This window comes from Chiloscyllium punctatum, chromosome 8 (genome assembly GCF_047496795.1).
Source record: "Chiloscyllium punctatum isolate Juve2018m chromosome 8, sChiPun1.3, whole genome shotgun sequence".
NCBI lineage: Eukaryota > Metazoa > Chordata > Chondrichthyes > Orectolobiformes > Hemiscylliidae > Chiloscyllium > Chiloscyllium punctatum.
The window spans coordinates 132,050,430-132,075,766 of NC_092746.1; the positions used below are offsets into that span (position 1 = coordinate 132,050,430).

Genomic DNA, 25,337 nt, shown 5'->3' on the forward strand with positions numbered 1-25,337 from the left:
CTGAGGGAGGAGTGGCCACCGTGGGGCAGTGTGTGTTTTGGATCAGATCTCTGTGCTCTCAGTTCATGCTGAGGGGGCACACCAAGCTTCAAGCTTCAGAGTCCTTTCACAACGGGGAAATACTTGTGCAGCTGTGTTCTACCCTCTGCTCCTCACAGGTCCCAGCACTTCCAAATGTGTCATAGCAAATTTTGAGACTGAACCATGCACCCCTATCCATTTCATTGTGGATCAAGGAAAGCACAGTGACATGTGTCAGTTGGGACATGGTTGTTACAAAGGAAGAGAAATTGTGTTCGAGGAGTCTGCAGCTGGCGAAGCTTACTGTGGAGCTAGAGCACACCATCCACTCTGCCTCCAAGCAACCTGGCTGTTCTCTCAGTGGTGAGAGACTTGGAGGTGTGGTCCAGGAAGAAAAGTTTAATGCATGACCATGAACCACTGAAAGCCCTTGAAGGAAACAGGAATAAAGAAATCATCTTCTCCAGCAGTGCTGCAAGACGTGGGGGGAGAGCTGTCAGGGGTGAAGCCAGGCAGGATTTCTCCTCACGAGGAGAATGCCAACTCCAACATTGCTCCTCCATAGTAGACAGTGGGGGCTAACTGAGATTTGAGTCTGGACTCCAGCAGGTGTTTGCTGGTAAGGATATCAGAGGAGAGGTAGGTGAACGTAACTGAAGGTGAGCTCAATCAGAGTATGTGAGGGGCTGAATGGCCTGAATCCACTCCAGTGGTTCTCTCATTGCTAATGGAGTGACACGTCTGGTGGAGTTATTTCTGACCTTGCTGGTAGGGGTACGGAGCTGGGATTGGAGATGAGAATAGATGGTTTCTGTGTTTGGCCTGTCTGTGCTGTCCTGTGCTGTCTGTCTTTAACTCTGTCGTCCCTCTGGCTTTGAAAGGAGAGAATGCGAAGGGAGCAAGAAGAGGCGACACAGAGATTGGAGCGAGAAACTGAGGTGAGCACACAATGGAGGGAGAGGGGCTACATTGAGGCTCACTGAGTGAGTGGGTTTATGATTGAGTGAGAGTCTGTGTCTTATGACTTTTTCAATAACAATCTCCTTTTGGCCTCGTACTTAAATTTGTAGTTAGTTAAAGTTGGAGGGATTGTGGGATTGGGAGTTCCTTGACCAGGGTCTGCTTCAGAAATTCCTGTCCATGGGATAGCCATGAGGGTTCAGTGCCCACTGTGAGGGGGTTTCAGGGACCCCCAGGATGGGGGGAGGGGAGGGTTCAGGGACCTCCTTCTGGATCAACTTTGGGAGTTCATGTTAAGTAATTTGTTCTTTGAAGTTGAACTAAGGTGAAGCTCTCTCTGTTTCTTGTAAACATTGGCCCTTCCACCAGAGGGAGTTGCAGGTTGAGTGAGCTCTCCTGGATTCTGCCGTCTTGTCTTATGTTAAAATGCTGTCTTTATTGCTTACAGAGTTTCAGCACCGAGCCACTGAAAATGGATTACAGGACCCTGGCAGCACTCCCCAGCAGTGCCATACAGAGGGTTAATCGGGTAGGTCATAGTGTTTGCCCAGCATGGTGTGTGATGTTAGGGACTCTTTGTTCTCCCAGCCAGCAGCCGAGAGGCTGATAGTAAAGCTGTTGTTCCCTGAACCCACTGACCCAATGGGGCTCAATGTAAAAGGGACAGTCAGCAGCTTCCATTGCAAATTCCCATCTCCTGTCTACACCCTCGGCTTCTGGTAAAAGTGTGTAATCAGAGCAGTCATCCTGGGAGATTGATAATACCGGACTGAGAGAGCTGAACAATGTATTGGCCTTCACACCTCCTTTAGAAAGATGCTGCACCAGGTTTGAATAGATTTTCCTGTTATTGAAGACTAACTGAAATGGCAGAGTTAGGAGCAGAGACCTCAAGGTACCCCCTTTACATCCCCATGTACAGCCGGTAAAGTGCTGCCTAACCACATGGGGGTTAGGCACAGGCACACACCCAGTCAGAATGGTACACACTCACTCCTCTCACACACATCGGTTTCAGAGCAGTGCCCAGTTTCTACACTGTACACTCACTGCAGGATTACAGGGAAGGGAGGGTCCGTTTGGGGGTTACAGGGAGGGGAGGGTCAGTTTGGGGGTTACAGGGAGGGGAGGGTCAGTTTGGGGGTTACAGGGAGAGGAGGGTCAGTTTGGGGATCACAGGGAGGGGAGGGTCAGTTTGGGGGTTACAGGGAGGGGAGGGTCAGTTTGGGGATCACAGGGAGGGGAGGGTCAGTTTGGGGGTTACAGGGAGAGGAGGGTCAGTTTGGGGATCACAGGGAGGGGAGGGTCAGTTTGGGGGTTACAGGGAGGGGAGGGTCTGTTTAGGGGTTACAGGGAGGGGAGGGTCTGTTTGGGGGTTACAGGGAAGGGAGGGTCTGTTTGTGGGTTACAGGGAAGGGAGGGTCTGTTTGTGGGTTACAGGGAAGGGAGGGTCTGTTTGGGGGTTACAGGGAAGGGAGGGTCTGTTTGGGGGTCACAGGGAAGGGAGGGTCTGTTTGGGGGATCACAGGGAGGGGAGGGTCGGTTCGGGGGATCACAGGGAGGGGAGGGTCGGTTCGGGGGTCACAGGGAGGGGATGGTCGGTTCGGGGGTCACAGGGAGGGGAGGGTCGGTTTGAATGGAAGCCTGATCTTGCATTAGGAATGCAGTGTTGGAATAGCTCCTCAGTAACAGGAGGAGAATGCAGCCTATTTCAGTCTTGGGGAGGGGGGAGTGGGTGTGGAGGAAGGCAGTGGTTGGAGGAAGTGCTCAGGCCTGCACCTGCTCGTTTCCAGTCATTGAGATGATATCTGCAGCATTGCTGCAGAGCCCTGCGTTGTCCTGTCTGCTTGGCTGGATGTGACTGAGCCCTTTGTCTACCAAAACCTGCCAGAGTTTTGCCAAGGACAAAACAGCTGTAGCTTGGGTATTTGGTAAGACTGTGTGTGTGGTTGGTGGGAGAGTCGGCGGGTTAGTGGTGTGGGTGGGTGTCAGAGAGATGTGCGGTATGCTGGGAATATGCTGAGTTTTGTCGTGGGCTGGGAACAGGACAGGAACCTGGTCTGTGTCTAGGGACGATGAGCAACAGATTTCTTGTTTGTGATTGTGCTGGTACGTTGTCTTTGGGCGAGGTTTGTGACCAGAGCAGCTTGCTGCTCTGCTGGGGTTATGTTGTGGGCTGATGGTCAGCCTCCCTGAGGTGTGGTTTCGGTTTCTGCCCTGATGTTGCTGTATATCCCTGATGTTGCTGTATATCCCTGATGACTGTCTCAGTCCCTGGGACATCTCCAGCGTGGCCCAGGCGCGGTCCCTCGAGATTCACAAGTCAGTATGCCTGATCTTCTCCGTCCCCTGCTTCTCCTCCTCCTCCATCCCTCTTGTCTTTTCCAGGGCTTTCCTCTTTCTCTTTCTTTACTACCTTACACTAAATCTTCCTGTCATAGAGCTGTATAGCATAGAAACAGACCCTCCAGTCTAACCTGTCCATGCCAATCAGATATCCTAATCTGACCCAGTCCCATTTGCCAGCACTTGGCCCACATCCTTCCAAACCCTTCCTATTCATATACCCATCCAGATGCCTTTTAAATACTGTAATTGTACCAGCCTCCACCACATCCTCTGGCAGCTCATTCCACACACATACCACCCTCTGTGTGAAAAAGTTATCCCTCAGCTCCCTTTTATACCTTTACCCTCTCACTGGAGGCCCATGCCCTCTAGTTTTCCTTCAATCTTGAACTCTCTCTCTTTCTCCAACATCCTTCAGTTTTCACTTCACTCTTTCTTTCCCCTCTCTCTCACACATTGTGTTGCTCTGCCTCCCTGTCCCTGTCCGTGCGGATTTCCCTGCAGCTTCCTGTTTTACTGGTGTCAGGCCTGGACATTGTTTGGGGAGCTGGAAGGCAGTGTGCCAGCCTGCATGTTGAGACCAAGGGGTGAAGTTTGTCAGTGTCCTCAGCCAACAGTAAGCAGCTTGGTTCACTCAGTGCTGATGTCTCCGGCAGAGAGTGGAGAGCTGAGGGAAGCACAGACAGACAGGCTGGACAGGAAGCAGCTGCTGCCCTTTGTCAGCAACAACATCCCCAGCATTTTAATGTGACAGGCTGAAGGATTCGAGGGAATTTGAGGAAAGGTTATTTCACCCAGAGGAGGTGGGGTTCTGGAATGTACTGCCTTGGGCTGCAGCTGAGAAGAGAAACCTCATAATTTATAAAACATTGAACATTTGAGATGTGATAAAATTTGTGGTTATGGGCCGAGTGTGGGAAGCTGGGAGTGTGTGATTGTGAAGTGATATAGTCAGGTTGACCGAGCAATGCTGCTCCTTTCACCAGACACCACCCTGTCGTCATCAACTGGATCCTGGCTTGGGGTCACCACTGCCTGCTGATGGAGTAGGGCACCCCTCCATTCACAAAACACTGGCACCATCCCGGCTCCCAGTCTGATCCTGGTCACGGTCACGATCCCAGCAGAAACCGTGTGGGGTTTCTGACATTTTCTGATTTAGAGTCACAGAGTTATACAAACAAACCTTTCGATCCAACCCGTCCATGCCGACCAGATATCCCAACCCAATCTAGTCCCACCTGCCAGCACCCAGCCCATATCCCTCCAAACCCTTCCTTTCATATGCCTCCAAATGCCTCTTAAATGTTACAATTGTACCAGCCTCCACCACATCCTCTGGCAGCTCATTCCATACACATACCACCCTCTGTGAAAAAGTTGCCCCTTAGGTCTCTTTTATATCTTTCCCCTCTCACCCTAAACCTATGCCCTCTAGTTCTGGACTCCCTGACCCCAGGGAAAAGACTTTGTCGATTTATCCGATCCATGCCCCTCATGATTTTACAAACCTCTATATGGTCACCCCTCAGCCTCCGACGCTCCAGGGAAAACAGCCCCAGCCTGTTCAGCCTCTCCCTGTAGCTCAGATCCCCCAACCCTGGCAACATCCTTGAAAGGGTTCAGAAAAGATTTACAATTTTCACAACATTCTTCCTATAGCTGGGAGACCAGAATTGCACGCAATAATCCAACAGTGGCCTAATCGATGTCCTGTACAGCTGCAACACGACCTCCCAACTCCTGTACTCAATACTCTGACCAATAAAGGAAAGCATATCAAACGCCTTCTTCACTATCCTATCTACCTGTGACTCCACTTTCAAGGAGCTATGAACCTGCACTCCAAGGTCTCTTTGTTCAACAACACTCCCTAGGACCTTACCATTAAGTGTATAAATCCTGCTAAGATTTGCCTCTTCAAAACGCAGCACCTCCCGTTGATCGAAATTAAACTCCATCTGTTGTTCTGAGTCATGAATGGTGCATTAAGCATTGTAGTTTATTCTGCCCTGTGCCCTTTAACCTTCAGGGAATTGAGCACATTGCCTGAACTGATTGACAGCTCCTATAGTAATTGAATTCTGAATAAGATCAATTGATCTCTCTCTTTCTCCCCCTCGCACTTCCAGTCATCTGAATGCCTTGTTTCTTTCTGTCTTTCTGTCTGTTTTTCTGACTTATCCCCGGTGAAGGGGTTTACTGGACTGGCAGCGATGGAGATTCAGTGCAATCAGCTAATGGAGCAGGAAGTGGTCTCCTCTTGGAGACCGGGCACTGCCAGCGACCTGGGGCCTCTCAGTAATAAGCAGCATGTTACAGAACCCAACCACGGGCACCTAGTGATGGAAAAGAGCAGTGGGTGCAGGCTGCTGCCAGAAACCAGCCAGGAGCAGGAGGTTTTGGTTGACCTGCAGCCCATTCCCTTCCACCAAAATCCGTTTGTGGTGGCAAACAGGAAGGGCCGAGGGGACACCGGGGAGTGCCCAGCAGGAGGAGCATCTCCACGAGGCACGAGGGGTAACACCCGCCCCAGCATCCAGGCAAGGCCCCAGCTGCGCATGGCATGGTGTCGCTCACCTGTGACCTCAGCAAGATTACACTGTGCATGTGGTGTGGCTTTGTTCTTGTGGCTGACCTGACTGACTGACTGACTGACTAACCGACTGCAATGGGGAGCATTAGCAGGGGTCTGGGGGTGGGGGAAGGGGTACTTCAGTTTATCCACCTGCCCCCGGGGAGGGGGAGTGTGTGCCTGTCTCTGAGGTGGTGTGTGTGTTTGCAACAGGATTCCTGTGTGTGTGGGTGCGGTTGGGGAGTGGGTGCTGTGGGTTTTGTGCTTTATTCTGTATTGCACCAAGGTCATCAATGTCGGGGGCTCCATTTTAACAATCATCTACAGCAGCATGATAGGTCCCTGTCCCAGTTCTCCCCCTTTCCCGCTCCCCATCCCCCCCTCTGTCCCCTCCCCGCACCCCATCCCACTCCCTACATCCCCATTCCCTCTCCACCACCTGTTCCTCCCCGTCCCCTCCCCGCTCCAGGAACAGACACCAGCCCCTTGTGCCGGGCACTGAGTGAGTGACCATCACGACATCTGCCTCCTCAGCCTTTGCCATTGAGCAGACACCACCCCCACACTGACCAGCTTCAAAACTGACCAAGGAAGCATCAGTTCCACACAGCTGTCTGCCTGGTAACTAATTCTAGTGAAAGAGATAAAGAGCCAGCTGTTCTCCTTGAGGGTGAACTCTCTCGGTTAGACGTGCAGTGACATCTGGGAATGTAGGTAGATGAATCAAAGCAATTAATCACAAGTGGCACAGTCAGATCACTGAGTTTAAATCGAAAGAAATAAAATACAGAAACAATGAATTAGTTATATTGATGTAGAACCTGGGAGAACATGCACAGAATACTGTGGAAATTTCTGGAATCCACAATATGTGAAGGATATTGAAGATTGAGCAGTATGTTAACAGCTGAGGGGGTGCAAATATGGAAGATGATGAAGCAGTTTGAAATTTGCAGAGATTTAAAAAAGCATGTCCATGTTTGATGGGTTGAGAGTTTCCACTGGTGGCTGAGCCCAGAGCACGAATCATCATGTGGTAGTCACCAACTGATTGAGTGAAAAGTTTTGGAAACATTTGTTTTACACCAAGTGTGGAACGTGACAACACCAGGTGTAGCTGATGGAGTTAGGGTTCACCTAATACTCTGTCCAGATAATCGCTGAGAGGGGTCCACAGTGAACACTCTAACCATACACTCAAATTGCAGGCCCTGTCGATTATTAGGCTCCATGACGGTGGTCGCCAGAGCACACATTTACATGTACACAGATACTCATATTTGTACATCTTCATAATTTATGGACAGAAGCTCCAAGCACATGAAAAAATGATATATTGCTTTATCAGAGAGTTCAAAGTATGCCACTCACATGACACTGGTATTTCCATCGATGATCAAAACCATGAGAAATGAGGCTTTAAGAAGGTTTTGATCCAGTGAACGAGGAACATGTGTAGGCTGTTTGGCCCCAGTGAGCCTGCTTTATGATTCAGTAAGATCATGGCTGAGCCAATTTCACCCTCAACTCAACATTCCTGCATATACCTGATCATCTTTCAAACTCCCCTTGGTCATCAAGAATCTATCTACCTCTGAGTCAGAGAATTATACAGCACAGCCACAAACTCTTCAGTCCAACTCACTACCTTAAAAATATTTAAAGATTCTCCATCCATCACCTTTTGAAAAACAGCATTCCAAATGCTCAACCCTCAGAGAAAACATGTTTCCTCATCTCTGACTTAAATTGGTGCCACCTTATTTTAAATTAAGACTAAACATCTGAAAGGAGGAAAAGAAGCAAGGAGGTTTAGGGAGAGGATTCTCCCCAGAGTTAGGGTCCAGGTAATCAAAGACAGCCTCTAGTTTATTAGCAGTTAAATGCTGAAGAGGTCAGGATTGGAAGGATGCACATAACTTGCAGGATTAGAGGGCTGTAGGCTGTTACAGACCTCAGCATTGGAGTGAAGTGACAGAGGGATTTAAAAGTTGTTGATCCATGGGCCACTATAGGTCAGCGAGCACAGAGGTGATGGTTGCATTGATGATACAGAGCTATACATCAGTGTAAATGTTCATGAGTTCCCATATAGACTCAGTACTGTGCCCCGCTCAACTGCTGACAACTCTTAGATGACCAGCTCTCCATCAAAAACTTCTTTAATGTGTATGACACAAAACCCAAATCTGACCAGGTTGTTGGATAATATTAATATTACTAGGACTCTGAACTAATGTGGAACATGGCAGCTGGGGGATTTAAATACAATTAACCAATATATTAGGGAAAGAAAGCTCATCTCACTGCTGATCCTGAACCTAGTGAATTGTTGTATTTCACTAATGTCCTCTCAGGAAGGAAATCTGCTGTCCTGAACTGGTCTGGCCTCAGCGTGAATCCAGACCCACAGCAATGTGGGTGATTTTAACTATTGTCTAAAATGGACGCTCAGTTGTATCATGGCTGCCCTTCATCTGCTTGAGGATGGTTACAGATGGCCAATGGAACTTGGCTCCGTACTGCTGGTCACATCCCCAAGACCCATGGCTAGTTAGCTTGGTCAATAATCTAGACCCCAACCTGTGTCTTAGCCCAGTCACCTTTCAAATGTGTTTGTCAAGCAACAGCCCTGCTCAACACATTCTCTCGACACTGCTGTAGGTAATTTTATCCCCTTCACTTTACCATTCCCTCCTCTCTGATTCCCCGAGGTTTAAACCTTGGAGCCTTGTTTTCAGTACCTGGGAGCTGGGGAAGTGCTGCCTTTCCCAATGCCTCAATAAATGCTGAGCGTGTTAAAGCAGCAGCCCTTTGCCCCTGTAGTGTAGGTTGCTGTGATTGACTGCAGGCTGGCGTTGTTGCATTTGTTGTGAAAAATGAGATTCTGGATTAGTGGTGCTGGAAGAGCACAGCAGTTCAGGCAGCATCCAAGGAGCTTCGAAATCGATGTTTCGGGCAAAAGCCCTTCATCAAGAGACCAGACATTAGGACAATATGGCCCTCTCTCCTGCTGTATTCATGTTCTGTATTGTCAATGACCCTGTACAAATTAGCTTCTTTCCTGACAGCTACAGACATCCTCCCTGTCTGACACAGTCAGCTTATGCCTAATGCTGCCACCCCATTCTTGTTTTCTGTCTTCTATCTTCCTGACCACCTTTTTGCAGGAGTACTTTACTGTTGAGTGCTGCCTTTGTTTGGGTCAGGTCAGTGCGATCACCAAATTGGTACTGTCAAATGTGGCTGCCTGTGAATGGAGCTTTGAAAACATATTGACCATTTTCTGTGTTTATCTGTGTCAAATGTGAACCCTAATTTAGACAATATTGCCTTTCTCCTTCAAGTTCTGTCAAAGAATGCTGTGTTGCAGTGTGGGGGTGTGTATGTGTATATGGGTGTGTGTGCGTGCATGTGGCGGGGGGGTGTGTGCGTGTGGGTGTTTGTGTGGAGTGCCTCCTTCTTGGACGCTTTGATGACGTATCCTTTGCTGTGTCTTTCCAGGACAATTCAAGTGAATCTCCTGTTGTCGGTAACAGTGGCACGAGGGAGTTCTGCAGCTCTCCGACTTCCCAGGTGAGTGCCCACATAATATTTACTGAGATTCTTAAGGGAATTGAATACGAAGGTGAAACAAAGCCCATGCTGTCTCTCGTGTAACGGCCAAGTACAATGTGGAACATTCAGTGTCCAGCTTAGAGCACACACTGACAGAGTTTTAAAGCATGGAGAGAGGCCCTTCGATCCATCATGCCCATACTGGTCATCCAATTTTGAGTCACTCTAATCCCATGTTCCAGTACTTGGCCAATAGCCTTGGATGGCATTCATCTAAATACTCCCTGAATACTGTGACAGTTTCCACTTGGTCCATCCTTTCAGATAATGCATTCCAGATTCTCACCACCCTCTTAGTGTAAACAAAATTGTTTAAATCCTCTGTAAACCTGCTGCTCTTTACCCTGCATCTCTGCCCTTTGATGATTGATGCGTGTGTTAAGGGGAAGGTTTCTCCCTATTGGTCTCCCTCCCTCCTGATCTAGCCTATCGGTCTCCCTCATTTCACCTCCATTAGATTCCTCCTCTATCTTCTCTGCTCGAAGGAACCCCCCCCCACCCCATCTATTTAGTCTGTACATAGAACATTGAAACCTTTGAGCCTTGTTTTGAGCTGGGGGAGTGCTTGCTTTCCCAATGCCTCAAGAAATGCTGGTCAGCATGTTAAAGCAGCAGCCCTTTGCCCCTGTAGTGTAGGTTGCTGTGATTGACTGCAGGCTGGCGTTGTTGCATTTGTTGTGAAAAATGAGAGACCAGACGTTAGGACAATATGGCCCTCTCTCCTGCTGTATTCATGTTCTGTATTGTCAATGACCCTGTACAAATTAGTTTCTTTCCTGACAGCTACAGACATCCTCCCTGTCTGACACAGTCAGCTTATGCCTAATGTCAGTCTCTCTCCATCACTGAATCTTGATGTGCTCCCTAATTCCTTTAACACCCTTGGGGATGGAAAGTGTCAAGTCCCAAAGATTTGTAACTTTTGAATTTCATGAATTTCCTTGGGACTTCTGGCCAGCTCTCCTGTTTTTGTACCTGTTTGTAACATGGTTCCATAGGGCTTGGTGTTAGATTCCTTGCAGGTTGTGGTTCTAAGGAAGGGTCACTCCACCTGAAACATTCACTTTTGATTTCTCTTCACAGATGCCGCCAGACCTGCTGAGCTTTTCCAACAATTTCTGTTTCTGATTTACAGCATTTGCAGTTCTTTCAGTTTCTATGTGGTGCACATTACAGATTTGGACATAGTAGAAGGGGCTAGGATATGATCATGAGGTTCTTTGGATTATATGGGAATAGTTAGGGGTGAGTGGTCCTGCTGTTTAGCACCAGCCTGGGCCAGTCAGGCAGAGCAATCACACGGGGAATTCATGCTGGAAACAGGGAGGGCTAACAAGGCAAGGGGTTACACCAGGAATGATCAGACCCCAGAAAGTACTAAAGATCAGAGGGGCCTTGGTCTGCTTACCCACAGATATCCCTGAAGGTAACAAGGTAGGTAGCTGAGTTAGTTAACAAAATATATGAGATCCTTGCCTTTATTATTGAAGGTAACCATGATGAGGTTGTACCAGTGTTGGACTGGGGTGAACAAAGTTAAAAATCACAACACCAGGTTATAGTCCAGCAGGTTTATTTGGAAGCACTAGCTTTCGGAGCACTGCTTCTCTCAAAACCACCTGATGAAGGAGCAACACTCTGAAAGCTAGTGCTTCTAAATAAACCTGTTGGACGAAAACCTGGTGTTGTGTGATTTTTTAACTTAATTATTGAGGACAGAGTATAAGAGCAGGGAGGCTGTGCTAGAACTGTGTAAAACACTGGGAGAAAGTGAGGACTGCAGATGCTGGAGGTTAGAGTGGAGAGTGTGGAGCTGGACAAGCACAGCAGGTCAGGCAGCATCCGAGGAGCAGGAAACCACTGGTGAGGCCACCGCTGGAGGACCGTGTGCAGTTCTGGTCACTGGATCATCAGAAGGATGTGTTGGCACTGGAGGGGGTGCAGAAGAGATTTGCCAGGATGTTCCCTGGGATGGAGGGTCTGAGCCATGAGGAAAGATTGGATATGCTGGGGTTATTTTTCTTGGAGTTGTGAAGATTGAGGGAACCTCAAAGATCCATAAAATTGAGGGACCTCAGTAGAATCATACACCACAGAAACAGACCCTTTGGCCCAACTCATCTGGGCTGAGTGGTTTCCTAAACTGAGCCAGTCCCATTTGCCTCCATTTGGCCCATATCCATCTAACCCTTTCCTATTCATGTACCTGTCCAAATGTCTTTTAAACGTTGTAACTGTACTCACCTCTAATACTTGCTCTGGCAGCTCATTCCATTCACACACCACCCTCTGTGAAAGAATTGCCCCTCAGGTCCCTTTTAAATAAAGAGCAAAGAAAATGTACAGCCTAGGAACAGGCCCTTCGGCCCTCCAAGCCTGAGCCGATCCAAATCCACTGTCTAAACCTGTCGCCCAATCCCTAACCATCTGTATCCCTCTGCTCCCCACCTACTCAGGCATCTGTCCAGACACATCTGAAATGAATCTACCGTGCCTGCCTCTACCATCTCGACTGGCAACGCGTTCCAGACGCCCACCACCCTCTGTGTGAAGTACTTACTGCGTGTATCCCCCTTAAACTTTCCACCTCTCACCTTGAAAGTATGACCTCTCGTTATTGAATCCCTCACCCTGGGAAAAAGCTTGTCTCTATCCACCCTGTCTATACCCTTCATGATTTTGTAAACCTCAATCAGGTCCCCCCTCAATCTCCTTTTTTCTCATGAAAACAAACCTAACCTACTCAACCTCTCTTCATAGCTAGCACCTTCCATACCAGGCAACATCCTCGTAAACCTTCTCTGCACCCTCTCCAAAACGCCCACATCCTTTTGGCAATGTGGCGACCAGAACTGTACACAGTATTCTAAATGCGGCTGAACCAATGTCTTGTACAATTTTAACATGACCTGCCAGCTCTTATACTCAATACCCCGTCCGATGAAGACAAGCATACCATATACCTTCTTGACCACTCTATCCACCTGTGCAGCAACCTTCAGGGTACAATGGGCCTGCACTCCCAGATCTCTCTGCTCATCAACTTTTCCCAAGGCTCTTCCATTCATTGTATAATTCGCTCTAGAATTAGACTTCCCAAAATGCATCACCTCACATTTGCCTGGGTTGAACTCCATCTGCCACTTCTCTGCCCAGCTCTCCAGTCTATCTATATCCTCCTGTATTCTCTGACAGTCCTTTATGCTTTCTGCTACTCCACCAATCTTTGTGTCATCTACAAACTTGCTGATCAGACCAGCAGTGTCCTCTTCCAGATCATTTATGTATATCACGTGAGAATAGGCCCTTCAAAGATCAGTAAGGCGGCCTTTGTGTGGAGCCACAGAAAATGGGGGAGTTACTAAATGAATATTTTGCATCAGTATTTACTGTGGAAAAGGATATGGACGATATGGAATATAGGGAAATAGGTGACACCTTGAAAAATGTCCATATTACAGAGAACAAAGTGTTGAATGTCTTGAAACGCATAAAGGTGGATAAATCCCCAGGACCTGATCAGGTGTACCCTAGAACTCTGGGAAGCTAGAGAAGTGATTGCTGGGCCTCTTTGTATCATTGATAATCACAGGTGAGGTGCCAGAAGACTGGAGGTTGGCTAATGTGGTGCCACTGTTTAAGAAGGGTGGTAAAGACAAGCCAGGGAACTATAGACTGGTGAGCCTGACCTCGGTGGTGGGCAAGTTGTTGGAGGGAATCCTGAGGGACAGGATGTACATGTATTTGGAAACGCATGGACTGATTCGGGATAGTCAACACAGCTTTGTGCATGGGAAATCATGTCTCACAAACTTGATTGAGTTTTTTGAGGAAGTAACAAAGAGGATTGATGAGGGCAGAGCCGTAGATGTGATCTATATGGTCTTCAGTAAGGCGTTCGACAAGGTTCCTCATGGGAGACTAATTAGCAAGGTTAGATCTCACGGAATACAGGGAGAACTAGCCATTTGGATACAGAACTGGCTCAAAGGGAGAAGACAGAGGGTGGTGGTGGAGGGTTGTTTTTCAGACTGGAGGCCTGTGACCAGTGGAGTGCCACAAGGATCGGTGCTGGGACCTCTACTTTTTGTCATTTATATAAATGATTTGGATGTGAGCATAAGAGGTACAGTTCGTAAGTTTGCAGATGACGTGTATGGAATGAGCTGCCAGAGGAAGTGGTGGAGGCTGGTGCAATTACAACAAAGGCATTTGGATGGGTATATGAATAGGAAGGGTTTGGAGGAATATGGGCCGGGTGCTGGCAAGTGGGACTAGGTTGGGTTGGGATATCTGGTCGGCATGGACGGGTTGGACCGAAGGGTCTGTTTCTGTGCTGTACATCTCTATGACTATATAATAGTGGTCCCAGCACTGACCCCTGTGGAACACCACTGGTCACCTTTCTCCATTTCAAGAAACTCCCTTCAACTACTACTCTCTGTCTCCTGTTGCTCAACCAGTTCTTTATCCACCTCGCTAGAACATGTCTCCATTTTCTCTGAGTTTACCAAATTCTTGCCCTCTCATGCTTAATCTGTACTCTCTAGTTCTGGGCTCCCTGACCCTGGGACAAAGACCGTAGCTGTGCCCCTCATGATTTTATAAACCTCTATAAGGTCACCCCTCAGCCTCCGATGCTCCAGGGGAAACAGCTCCAGCCTGTTCAACCTCTCCCTACAGCTCAAATCCTCCAACCCTGGCAACATCCTTGTAAATCTCCGTTGCATCCTGTTCAGTTTAACAACATCCTTCCTATAGGAGGGTGACTAAATGTGGCCTCCTCGTGACACCTACAATACCACTTTGAACAAGCTGTGAACCTTCCCCCCTACATCTCTCTGTTCAATATCATTCCCCACGCCTGATCATTAACTATCTAACTCCTGCCCTGGTCACCTTTCCAAAGTGCAGCACCACCCATTTATCTCAATTCACCTCCATCTGGCAGTCCTCGGCTCATCTGATCAATGTCCCTTTGAAATCTTCAGTAACACTGTCGGCTGTACCACTGATCTTGGTGTTGGCTGGAAACTGACTAACCATGCTTCCTATATTGTCATCCAAATTGTTTCTATAAATTATGACCCAGCACCAATCCCTGTGACAGACCACTGGTCCCAGGCCCCTCTCTCTCTGTCACACCACCCTCCGTCTCCTACCTTCGAGCTGATTTTGTATCCAGCTCTCCCTGGATGCCATGTGATCTAATCTTCCGAAGCAGCCTGCCATGGGGAACCTTGTCGAAGGTCTTGCTGAAGTCTGTGTAAACCAAGCCTGCCCCTCCATCGAATTACTGAGACACCGTTTCCCACACACAGAGCCACGCTGACTATCCCAAATCAGTCAAAATGCCCTCAGAATCCTCTCCAACAACTTACCATGATGCCAACCCCAGCAGTCTGCCGGTGTCCAGCCTTCCCGAGCAGTCTTTCTTAAAGAATGGGGCAACGTCACGGTGTTTCAATTGTGTATTTGCATTCTCTCTTTCTCACACTTGGGCTTACTCTTTCCATCACCCTCTCTGTCCCCCCACCCCTCTCTCTTCGCTCCCTCGCTCTCGCGCTCTCTCTCTCTCTCTCTCTCCCCACACCCACCCATCTACCCCTTTCTCTCCTCCCTCTCCCCCACCTCTCTCACCCCTTTCCCCACATCTCTCTCTTGCTTGTTCTCTCTCCCCTCCCCCTCTCATCCCCTTCCTCTCCCCCTCTCTTCACACTCTCTTCCCCCCTTCCCCTCCCTCAAACTCTTCCCCCTCCTCCCCCCCTCTCTCTCTTCTTCCCCCCCCCCCCCCCCCCCCCGCCACCTCTCCCCGGTGTGCAGACCAAGCCTGGGGTCATCCAGCCACTGCCAAGGGGGAGGCCGTCAGTGGCTCCAAAATCAGCAGACAGCAGGAACAGTCCAAACCCGTTCCACAGGCCGGAGGAGCTGCCGCTACCACTGAAGGCGGTGAGTGTTTTTGAGCTGACCTTATACCCCTTCCCTCCCTGGTCTGTGGGGGGGGATCCCCGGGCTCTCTGAGGGTGGGGTTTGGGGCAGGGGCATGGGGGGTCCCCTCCCCAGATTTTGAGGGGGAGGGGGTCCCTGGCCTCTGTGTGAGGGGGGGTCCCAGGGCTCTCTGTGAGGGGGGAGGGGGGATGTCTCTCCCTGGGCTCTCATTGTGGAAGTTGTCTCTGTTCCGGGGACTCACTTATTTTGGGTGGCTCAGTGGTTAGCACTGCTGCCTCCCAGTGCCAGGGTCCCAGGTTCGATTCCAGCTTCGGGCGACTGACTGACTGTGTGGAGTTTGCACCTTCTCCCCGTGTCTGCGTGGGTTTCCTCCGGGTGCTCCGGTTTCCTCCCACAGTCCAAAGATGTGCAGGTCCGGCTGAATCGGCCATGGGAGATAGTCTGTGGTGTTGTCTAGGTGGGTTAGCTTATGGTTAGGATGAGGTGCAGACTCGACCAGCCAAATGGCCTTTGTCTGTACTGTCGGGATTCTCTGATTCCATCTCTGTGCAGTGTTTGCTTGCCCTGGTGCGGTCAGTGCTGGTTGTATTAAGGATTAATTAGTAAGGGCAGTAATGATCAGAAGGAGGGCAACGCTCAACAAACAGTGTTGTTGCTGACAGATTGTAAGGTCACCATCAGGCCCCAGGCATTACAGACCCCAAAGTCAGGGCCATTGTCTCCCCAGAAAAACAATTCACCTAAAGCCATGACATCAATTTCCCCTCACCCCCAACACCCTCCTCACTATACCCACTTCACTCCTTACTACCTCGACAGCTGCCTTTTAATATTCTGCTCCTTTCCTCCCCTTAGGATTTCTTCACGCAGAGAATTAAACCCAAATGGTCAGGTGAGGTGAGTCTTGTTCGCTGGTCCCTTCACACTCACTGTGGCGGGGCTGGCTCTGTAAATGGGGCTGCAAAGCCTCCTGGGAGGTTTCACTGGCCAATGGAGCTCAACGTAGCAAACACTCTGAAAGGTGCCAGTATTTTCACCCACACTCAAGTTCAAGGCTGCTCTTAGCCAGGAAGCCCAAACAAAACTGAAATCAATAGGTATCTGGAGGCAGACTCCCCACTGGTTTAGAGTCATACCCGGCCCTTGTGGGTATTGGAGATCTGTCCTCTCAGCTCCAGGACATCTCTGTAGGATAGAGAAGGTTTTTGAGACATGACCTCCTCTTGACAAAACCATGCTGACTATCTGAAATCAAACACTTGCTTGCGAGATGATTGTAAATCCAATCTCTTATAATCCTTTCCAAAGCTTTTGCTGCTAGAAATGTAAGGCTCACTGGTCTATAATTACAGTTCCTCAGGGAACATAGAACAATACAGCACAGAACAGGCCCTTCGGCCCTCGATGTTGCGCCGACCTGTGAACTATTCTCAGCTCATCCCCCGACACTATCCCAAAATCATCCATGAGCTTATCTAAGGATTGTTTAAATCTCCCTAATGTGGCTGAGTTAACTACATTAACAGGTAGGGCATTCCACACCCTCACCACTCTCTGAGTAAAGAACCTGCCTCTGACATCTGTCTTAAATCTATCACCCCTCAATTTGTAGCTATGCCCCCTCGTACACGCTGACGTCATCATCCTAAAACGTTGATTTTACTGCTCCTCGGATGCTGCCTGACCTGCTGTGCTTTTCCAGCACCACTCTAATCTAAACTCTGATTTCCAGCATCTGCAGTCCTCACTTTTGCCTAAAAGACTCTCACTGTCTCCCCTATCTAATCCTCTGATCATCTTGTATGTCTCTATCAAATCCCCTCTTAGCTGCCGCCTTTCCAATGAGAACAGACCCAAGTCTCTCAGCCTTTCCTCATAAGATCTTTCCTCCAGACCAGGCAACATCCTGGTAAATCTCCTCTGCACCTTTTCCAATGTTTCCACATCCTTCCCGAAATATGGGGACCGGAACTGTACACAATATTCCAAGTGTGGCCGCACCAGCGTTTTGTATAGTTGCAGCATGATATTGCAGTTCCGGAACTCAATCCCTCTCCCAATGAAACCTCACACACCGTATGCCGCTTTAACAGCACTATCCACCTGGGGGGCAACTTTCAGGGATCTATGTACATGGACTCCAAGATCCCTCTGCACATCCACACGACCAAGAATCTTTCCATTGACCCAGTACTCTGCCTTCCTGTTATTCTTCCCAAAGTGTATCACCTCACATTTAGCTGCATTGAACTCCATTTGCCACCTCTCAGCCCAATTCTGCAGTTTATCCAAGTCACCCTGCAATCTGTAACATTCTTCCACACTGTCCACTACTCCACCGACTTTAGCGTCATCTGCAAACTTACTAATCCATCCACCTATGCCTGCATCTAAGTCATTTATAAAAATGACAAACAGCAGTGGTCCCAAAACAGATCCTTGTGGCACACCCCTAGTAACCGGACTCCAGGCTGAATATTTTCCATCAACCACCACTCGCTGCCTTCTTTCAGAAAGCCAGTTCCTAATCCAAACTGCTAAATCACCAATAATTCCATGCCGCTGCATTTTCTCCAACAGCCTTCCATGTGGAACCTTATCAAAGGCTTTACTGGAGTCCATGTACACCACGTCAACTGCCCTACCCTCAACTACATGCTTGGTCACCTTCTCAAAAAACTCAAATGAGGTTTGAGAGACACGACTTGCCCTTGATAAAACCACGTTGACTATCTGAAATCACATTGTTGCTTTCTAGATGATTAAAAATCCGATCTCGTATAATCCTTTACAAAACCTTTCCTACAACAGAAGGAAGGCTCACTGATCTATAATTATTTGGGTCATCTCTATTGCCCTTCTCGAACAAGGGCACAACATTTGCAATCCTCCGGTCCTCTGGTACTAAACCTGTAGACAATGACGACTCAAAGATCAAGGCCAAAGGCTCTGCTATCTCCTCCCTAGCTTCCCAGAGAATCCGCGGATAAATCCCATCCAGTCCAGGGGACTTGTCTACTTTCATTCCTAGAATTGATAACACCTGTGCATAATAAACCTTGATCCTTTCTAGTCTAATATCTCGTACCTCAGACTTCTCCTCTGCAATATTCTCCTTTTCCTGAGTGAAATCCGATGGGAAATGTTCATTTAGCACCTCTCCGATCTCTACAGGGTCCACACACAACTTCCCACTTCTGTCTTTGACTAGCCCTATTCCTACCCTAATCATCCTTTTACCTATCGGAAGCTTTAGGGTTCTTCTTTATTCTATTTGCTAAAGACAGCTCGTGTTCTCACTTTGATCTTCTTAACTCTCTCTTTAAATCCTCCGTCGTTGATCTGCAACTCTCCATCACCTCATCTGAACCAACCATCTTGCCTCATCAACACATGAGCCTCCTTCCTCTGCTTAACAAGAGATGCAATTTCTGTTGTAAACCACGGTTCCCTGACCTTATCACTTCCTCTCTTCCTGACAGGGACATACCTATCAAGGACACACAATATCTGTTCCTTAAACCAGCTCCACATTTCCACTGTCTGCATCCCCTGCATTTTGCTACCTCATTCTATCCATCCTAATTCTTGCCTAATCACATTGTAATTGCCTTTGCCCCATCAATAACTCTTGATCTGTGGCATGTACCTATCCCTTTCCATCGCTAAACTAAACGTAACTGAATTATGATCACTCTCTCCAAAGTGCCCACCTACAACTAAATCAATCACCTGGCATGGTTCATTACCAAGCACCAGATCCAGTGTGGCCTCCCCTCTAGTCGGCCCTTCGACATACTGTGTCAGGAAACCCTCCTGTACATATTGGACAAAACCTGATCCATCCGACTTACTAGAGTTATAGCATTTCCAATCAATGTTGGGGAAGTTAAAGTCCCCCACAATGACCACCCTGTTCCTTTCACTCCTACCCAGAATCATTTTGCTGATCCTCTCTTCCACCTCCCTGGAACTCTGCGGAGGCCTATAAAAAAAACTCCAAGCAGTGTGACCTCTCCTCTCCTGTCTCTAACCTCAGCCCACACTACCTCAGTAGACGGGTCCTCCTCAGGGTAGTGTCTGAGGCTCTGGCCCTAGCCTAGCTGCTTCAACACCCTTCTCTTCAGCATAAACTCAGGAGTGGGGATGTTCACTGATGATTGTACAATGTTCAGCACCATTCGCGACTCCTCAGATACTGAAGCAATCTGTGCTCAAATGCAACAAGATCTGGACCATATCCAGACTTGGGCTGACATGTGGTAAATAATACTGGATTAGTGGTGCTGGAAGAGCACAGTAGTTCAGGCAGCATCCAACGAGCAGCGAAATCAACGTTTCGGGCAAAAGCCCTTCATCAGGAATAGTATCAGGCAATGACCATCACTAATTAGATCCAATCTAACCACTGCCCTTTGACATTCAATGGTGTTACCATTGCTGGATCACCCGCTATCAACATCCTGGGCTTCCTATTGATCAGAAACTCAACTGGACTCACCACGTAAACACAGTGGCTCCAAGAGCAGGTCAGAGGCTGGGAATCTTGCAGTGAGTAACTCCCCTCCTGACACCCCAAGGCCTGTCCACCATCTACAAGGGACAAGTCAGGAGGGTGATGGAATACTCCCCACTTGCCCTGGATGGGGGCAGCTCCAACAAACACTCAAGAAGCTCAACACCATCCAGGACAAAGCAGCTGCTTGATTGGCACCACATCCACAAAACACCCACTCCCTCCCCCCCCCCCCCCCCCCCCCCCCCCCCCCCACCTCCCCCCGATGCTCAGTAGCAGCAGTGTGTACTATCTACAAGATACTCTGCAGAATCTCACCAAAGATCCTCAGACAGCACCTTCCAAACCCACGACCACTTCCATCTAGAAGGACAAGGGGCAGCAGATACACAGGGACACCACCCCCTGCACGTTCCTCTCCGAGCCGCGCTCCATCCTGACTGGGAATATATATTGCTGCTCCTTCAGTGTCACTGAGTCAGAGTACTGCTGTAATGACGTTGTCTGTCTCCCTACAGCCCAGGAGCCCCCCAACAAGGCAGCTGACCAGCTCCTCAATGAGGACTATTTCAGAACGGGCAATAAATGCCAGTGACACAGATCCCTGCACCAAATGATGTAAAATAACCTCCTGCACCGTCTCCTTTGTCTGAAAGCACACAGTATGAGTATTGACCTCTCCGGCCTATAGTGGCAGTTGCCTTGGAAACCAGAGTGAGAGGTTGGTTTGGGACCTGTCCATGAGTGAGCGTAGGAGTTTTGTGGCAGGTGTCAGGGATCGCTTGTGGTTTATGATCCCTGCTGGGGGTGGGGTGGCATGGTGCCGTCCAGCCAGGCTGACAAAGGGTTTGTCAATGGTCTACCTGCAGTATAGAAGTGTTCCTCACTGCCTGAGATGTGACCAGTTCTGTCCTCCATTGCAAGGTACCATCAGCCAGCCCGCTGGAGAGCCCAGAGCAGCGGTCATTCCGTGATAGACAGAAATACTTTGAAATTGATGTGAAACAGCAGGTAGCAGAGAAACCCAAGCGAGTGTCACTGGTGGCAGAGGATGATCTGAGGAAGATGAAGGAAGAGGAAGGTAAGACATGTCAGTGTGGCCTGGGGGGGGGGGGGAGTGGGGCATTCCTGTCATTAACCTGGAGACTGCACCAGGGAAACCCCTAGTGCTTTTCCAACAATCCTGCTTCCTTCGCACGGCACCAAGGCTGTTGCTGCTTCTGGAACATTCCGCTCATGAGAAACTGTTGTAACCATTGACCAAACTTTCACCTTTGTCCCCGAAGTCATCCCTGTCACCTACACCTCGACAGCAGACCAACCAAACCACACCACTCCCCTTCCCCTCCCCCCACCACCCCAAACCGCCACCACCACCCCAACCGCCCCCACCCCCCCAACCGTGCCCCCAAACCGCTCCTATCCCCCAAACCGCTCCTCCCCCCCCAAAACCGCTCCTCCCCCCCCAAACCGCTCCCCCCCCAAACCGCTCCCCCCCCAAACCGCTCCCCCCCCAAACCGCTCCCCCCCCAAACCGCTCCCCCCCCAAACCGCTCCCCCCCCAAACCGCTCCCCCCCCAAACCGCTCCCCCCCAAACCGCTCCCCCCAACCTCTCCCCCCCAAACCTCTTCTCCCCCCCCCAAACCTTCCCCCCCCCAAACCTCTCCCCCCCCCAAACCTCTCCCCCCCCCAAACCTCTCCCCCCCCCAAACCTCTCCCCCCCCCAAACCTCTCCCCCCCCCCCAAACCTCTCCCCCCCTCCAAACCTCTCCCCCCCTCCAAACCTCTCCCCCCCTCCAAACCTCTCCCCCCCTCCAAACCTCTCCCCCCCTCCAAACCTCTCCCCCCCTCCAAACCTCTCCCCCGCTCCAAACCTCTCTCCCCCTCCCAAACCGCTCCCCCCCCCCAAACTGCTCCCCCCAAACCGCTCTCTCCCCCCCCCCCCCACCAAACCGCCGCCTCGTAACCTCCCCAAACTGCTACCTCAAAACCGTTCCCCCGCTCCTCCTTCACCCCCCAAATCGCTCAACCCCCTAACCACTCCCCCCCCCCCCCACCCCCTCAACTGTTCCCCTCCGCGTCCCCCCCTTACCCACCCCAAACCGCTCTCCCCTCAACCCTCCCAACCATCCCACCCAACCCCCCACCCCCTCACTACCTCAACTGTTCCCCCACTCCCCCCTCAACTGTTCCCCCCTCACCCCCTCAACCGCACGCCCTCAACTGTTCCCCTCCCACTCCCCCCTCACCCTCTCAACCGTTACCCCCGCTCCCACCCCTCCCCCTCAACTGTTTCTCCCGCTCCCCCCCCGCACCCCCCCAAAACGTGCTCCCCCTCACCCCCTCAACCATTCCCCCCGTTCCCCCCCTCACCCCCCAAACCATTCCCCTTGCTCCCCCTCACCCCCTCCCCCGAAACCATTCCCCTCTCTCCCCCTTACACCCCCAAACCGTTCCTCCCGCTCCCCCCTCACCCCCCAAACCGCTCCCCTCGCTCGTCCCCCAGTCAGCACCTCCCTCACCCCCCCCAAACCGCGCTCCACCTCACCCCACCAAACTGTTCCTCCCGCTCTCCCCTCACCCCCCAAACCGTTCCTCCCGCTCACCCACCCCAAACTGCACCCCCCAAACCGCCCCCACCCCCCCAAACCGCTTCCCCCTGAACTGCTCCCCCCCGATCCGCTTTCCCCCGAACTGCTATCCCCTCAACCGCTACCCCACAACCGCTTCCCCCCCCCAATCGCTTCCCCCAACCGCTCCCCAACTGCTCCCCCACCCAAACCGCTACCACCCCACAAACCTCTCCCCCCCCCCCAACGTCTCCCCCCCAATCGCTCCCTTCCCAAACCACGCCCACCCAAACCTCTTTCCCCTACCCCCACCCCAAACCTCTCTTCCCCCCAAACCGCACCCCCAATCGCTCCCTCCCCAAACCACTCCCACCTAAACTTCTCCCCCCCAAACCTCTCCCCCCCAACCTCCCCCAACCTCTTTTTCTCCCCCCCCAAACCTCCCCCGCCCCGCCCCCGCCCCACGCCCCCCCCCACCCCACACCCCCGCCCCCCCCCACCCCACGCCCCCGCTCCCCCCACCGCTCCCACCCAAACTGCATCCACCACCTCCCCAAACCGCTCCCCCCAAACCGTTCCCCTGCTCCCCCTTCACCCCCCAAATCGCTCAACCCCCTAACCACTCCCCTCACCCCCTCAACTGTTCCCCCTGCTCCCACCTCTCCCCCTCAACCGTTCCCCCGGTCCCTCCTCAACCCCCCCACCCCCCACCCCCTCAACCGTTCCCCCGGTCCCTCCTCAACCCCCCACCCCCCCCCACCCCCTCAACCGTTCCCCCGGTCCTTCCTCAACCCCCCCCCCCCCACCCCCTCAACTGTTCCCCTCCCACTTCCCCCTCACCCTCTCAACTGTTACCCCCGCTCCCCTCTCACCCCCCAAACCGTTCCCCTTGCTCCCCCTCACCCCCCCCAAAACCATTCTCCTCTCTCCCCCTTATCCCCCCAAACCATTCCTCCCGCTCATCCCCCCCCAAAACTGCACCTCCCTCACCCCCCCCAAACCGCGCTCCCCCTCACCCCACCAAGCCGTTCCTCCCACTCCCTGCTCACCCCCAAACCGTTCCCCCTGCTCACCCCCAAACTGTTCCCCCTGCTCACCCCCCAAACTGCACCTCCATCACCCCCCCCCAAACTGCGCTCCCCCTCACCCCACCAAACCGTTCCTCTTCCTCCCCCTCACCCCCCCCAAACTGCTCCCCCCTTGCCCCCCCAAGCCACTCCGTCTTGCTCCCCCCTTTCTCCCCCCCCAATGACTCACTATTCCCCACCACTGTTTTCCCCCCCTCCCTTGCCCCCCAATCACACAGCATAGAAACAGCCCATTCGGCCCATTGTGTCTGTGCCATCCAGCAAACACCAAAGCATTTGGTCAAGCAGTCTGTGCTGCCCTTGCCAGTCCTCCGGCAGCTGTTCCCGATCGCCCTTGTGCCCAGTCTGGTCCCACTGAGATGGAGTCTGCCCATCAGACTGGGCTCCAACTCCACAGACGGAACCGATCCCCCTTGTGTCCGCAGCCCTTTTGAAGTGTGTTTCTCTGTCCCAGAGCGGAAGATGCAGCACCGAGCTCAGGATGTGGTTCTGGATGAAGAGGAGGAGGAGGAGGAGGAGGAGGGTGAAGACAAGCGACTCTCTGATATCAGTGGGCAGGCCAGCGTGATGATCGAAGGCGTCGAGTACAAGATCGAGCAGTTGCACAGAAGGAATCAGGACTCACCAAGCACTGGGTATGCAGCATGTTTTATCAGGAAGGCCAAACCCTGGAACCAGAGAGGAACTAACCTCCTGTGTGTCCCTGTGATCAGATCAAAGCAGTAACAGCCTGTGGTGCTGGCAGAGTGGATCCAGGAACTGGGTTACTCTCATGTTGTAGGCAGCCTGATGACTCGCGATGGATGGGGAGTGATCCAGTAAAATCCCTGGCCCCAATTAAAGCAGCTTTCTGGAGAAGCTCAGCAGGTCTGGCAGCATCTGTGCAGAGAACGCTGAGTTTATGTTTCAGGTCAGGTGACCCTTCCTCCGAACCAGTTTGACTAGTTCAGTTAACTCTGATTTCTCTCCCCAGATGCTGCCAGACCTGCAGAGCTTGTCCGGTAATTTCAGGTTTAGTTTCTGATTTCCAGCCTCAGCTGCACGTTTGGTTTTCTAAAGCATCATTCTGTCTCTCAGACCATTACAGGTTGATGGTCGGGGAGAGCAGCGATCAAGTGAAGAAACGCGGCCCAACTCCATGACTGGGTAAGAGACTGCCTGTTAAATGTTCCATTCCAGTTACATACCCCAGAGGTGATGCTGTGTGCCATCATTGGGTAAACCACATGGTGTAATGGTGCTGATGCTGCCGTTGGGTAAACCACATGGTGTAATGGTGCTGATGCTGCCGTTGGGTAAACCACATGGTGCAATGGTGCTGATGCTGCCGTTGGGTAAACCACATGGTGCAATGGTGCTGATGCTGCCGTTGGGTAAACCACATGGTGCAATGGTGCTGATGCTGCCGTTGGGTAAACCACATGGTGCAATGGTGCTGATGCTGCCGTTGGGTAAACCACATGGTGCAATGGTGCTGATGCTGCCGTTGGGTAAACCACATGGTGAAATGGTGCTGATGCTGCCGTTGGGTAAACCACATGGTGAAATGGTGCTGATGCTGCCGTTGGGTAAACCACATGGTGAAATGGTGCTGATGCTGCCGTTGGGTAAACCACATGGTGCAATGGTGCTGATGCTGCCGTTGGGTAAACCACATGGTGCAATGGTGCTGATGCTGCCGTTGGGTAAA

At 51.0% G+C, this 25,337-nt stretch overlaps 1 protein-coding gene across 12 annotated transcripts in view; it reads left to right on the forward strand.

Annotated features, from left to right (window-relative positions):
* Positions 1-25,337, forward strand: part of scrib (scribble planar cell polarity protein) — a 226,854-nt gene that overhangs the window by 163,457 nt on the left and 38,060 nt on the right. For 7 of the 12 annotated variants that reach the window (XM_072576533.1, XM_072576538.1, XM_072576540.1 and 4 more), the window contains 8 exons: positions 903-959; positions 1,430-1,510; positions 5,526-5,873; positions 9,410-9,481; positions 15,347-15,472; positions 20,913-21,069; positions 24,102-24,282; positions 24,725-24,793. In XM_072576533.1, coding sequence (XP_072432634.1) covers positions 903-959; positions 1,430-1,510; positions 5,526-5,873; positions 9,410-9,481; positions 15,347-15,472; positions 20,913-21,069; positions 24,102-24,282; positions 24,725-24,793 — 1,091 coding nt within the window. The remainder of the gene's footprint in view (positions 1-902; positions 960-1,429; positions 1,511-5,525; positions 5,874-9,409; positions 9,482-15,346; positions 15,473-20,912; positions 21,070-24,101; positions 24,283-24,724; positions 24,794-25,337) is intronic. The other 5 variants (XM_072576542.1, XM_072576544.1, XM_072576535.1 and 2 more) reach the window with 3 other exon arrangements.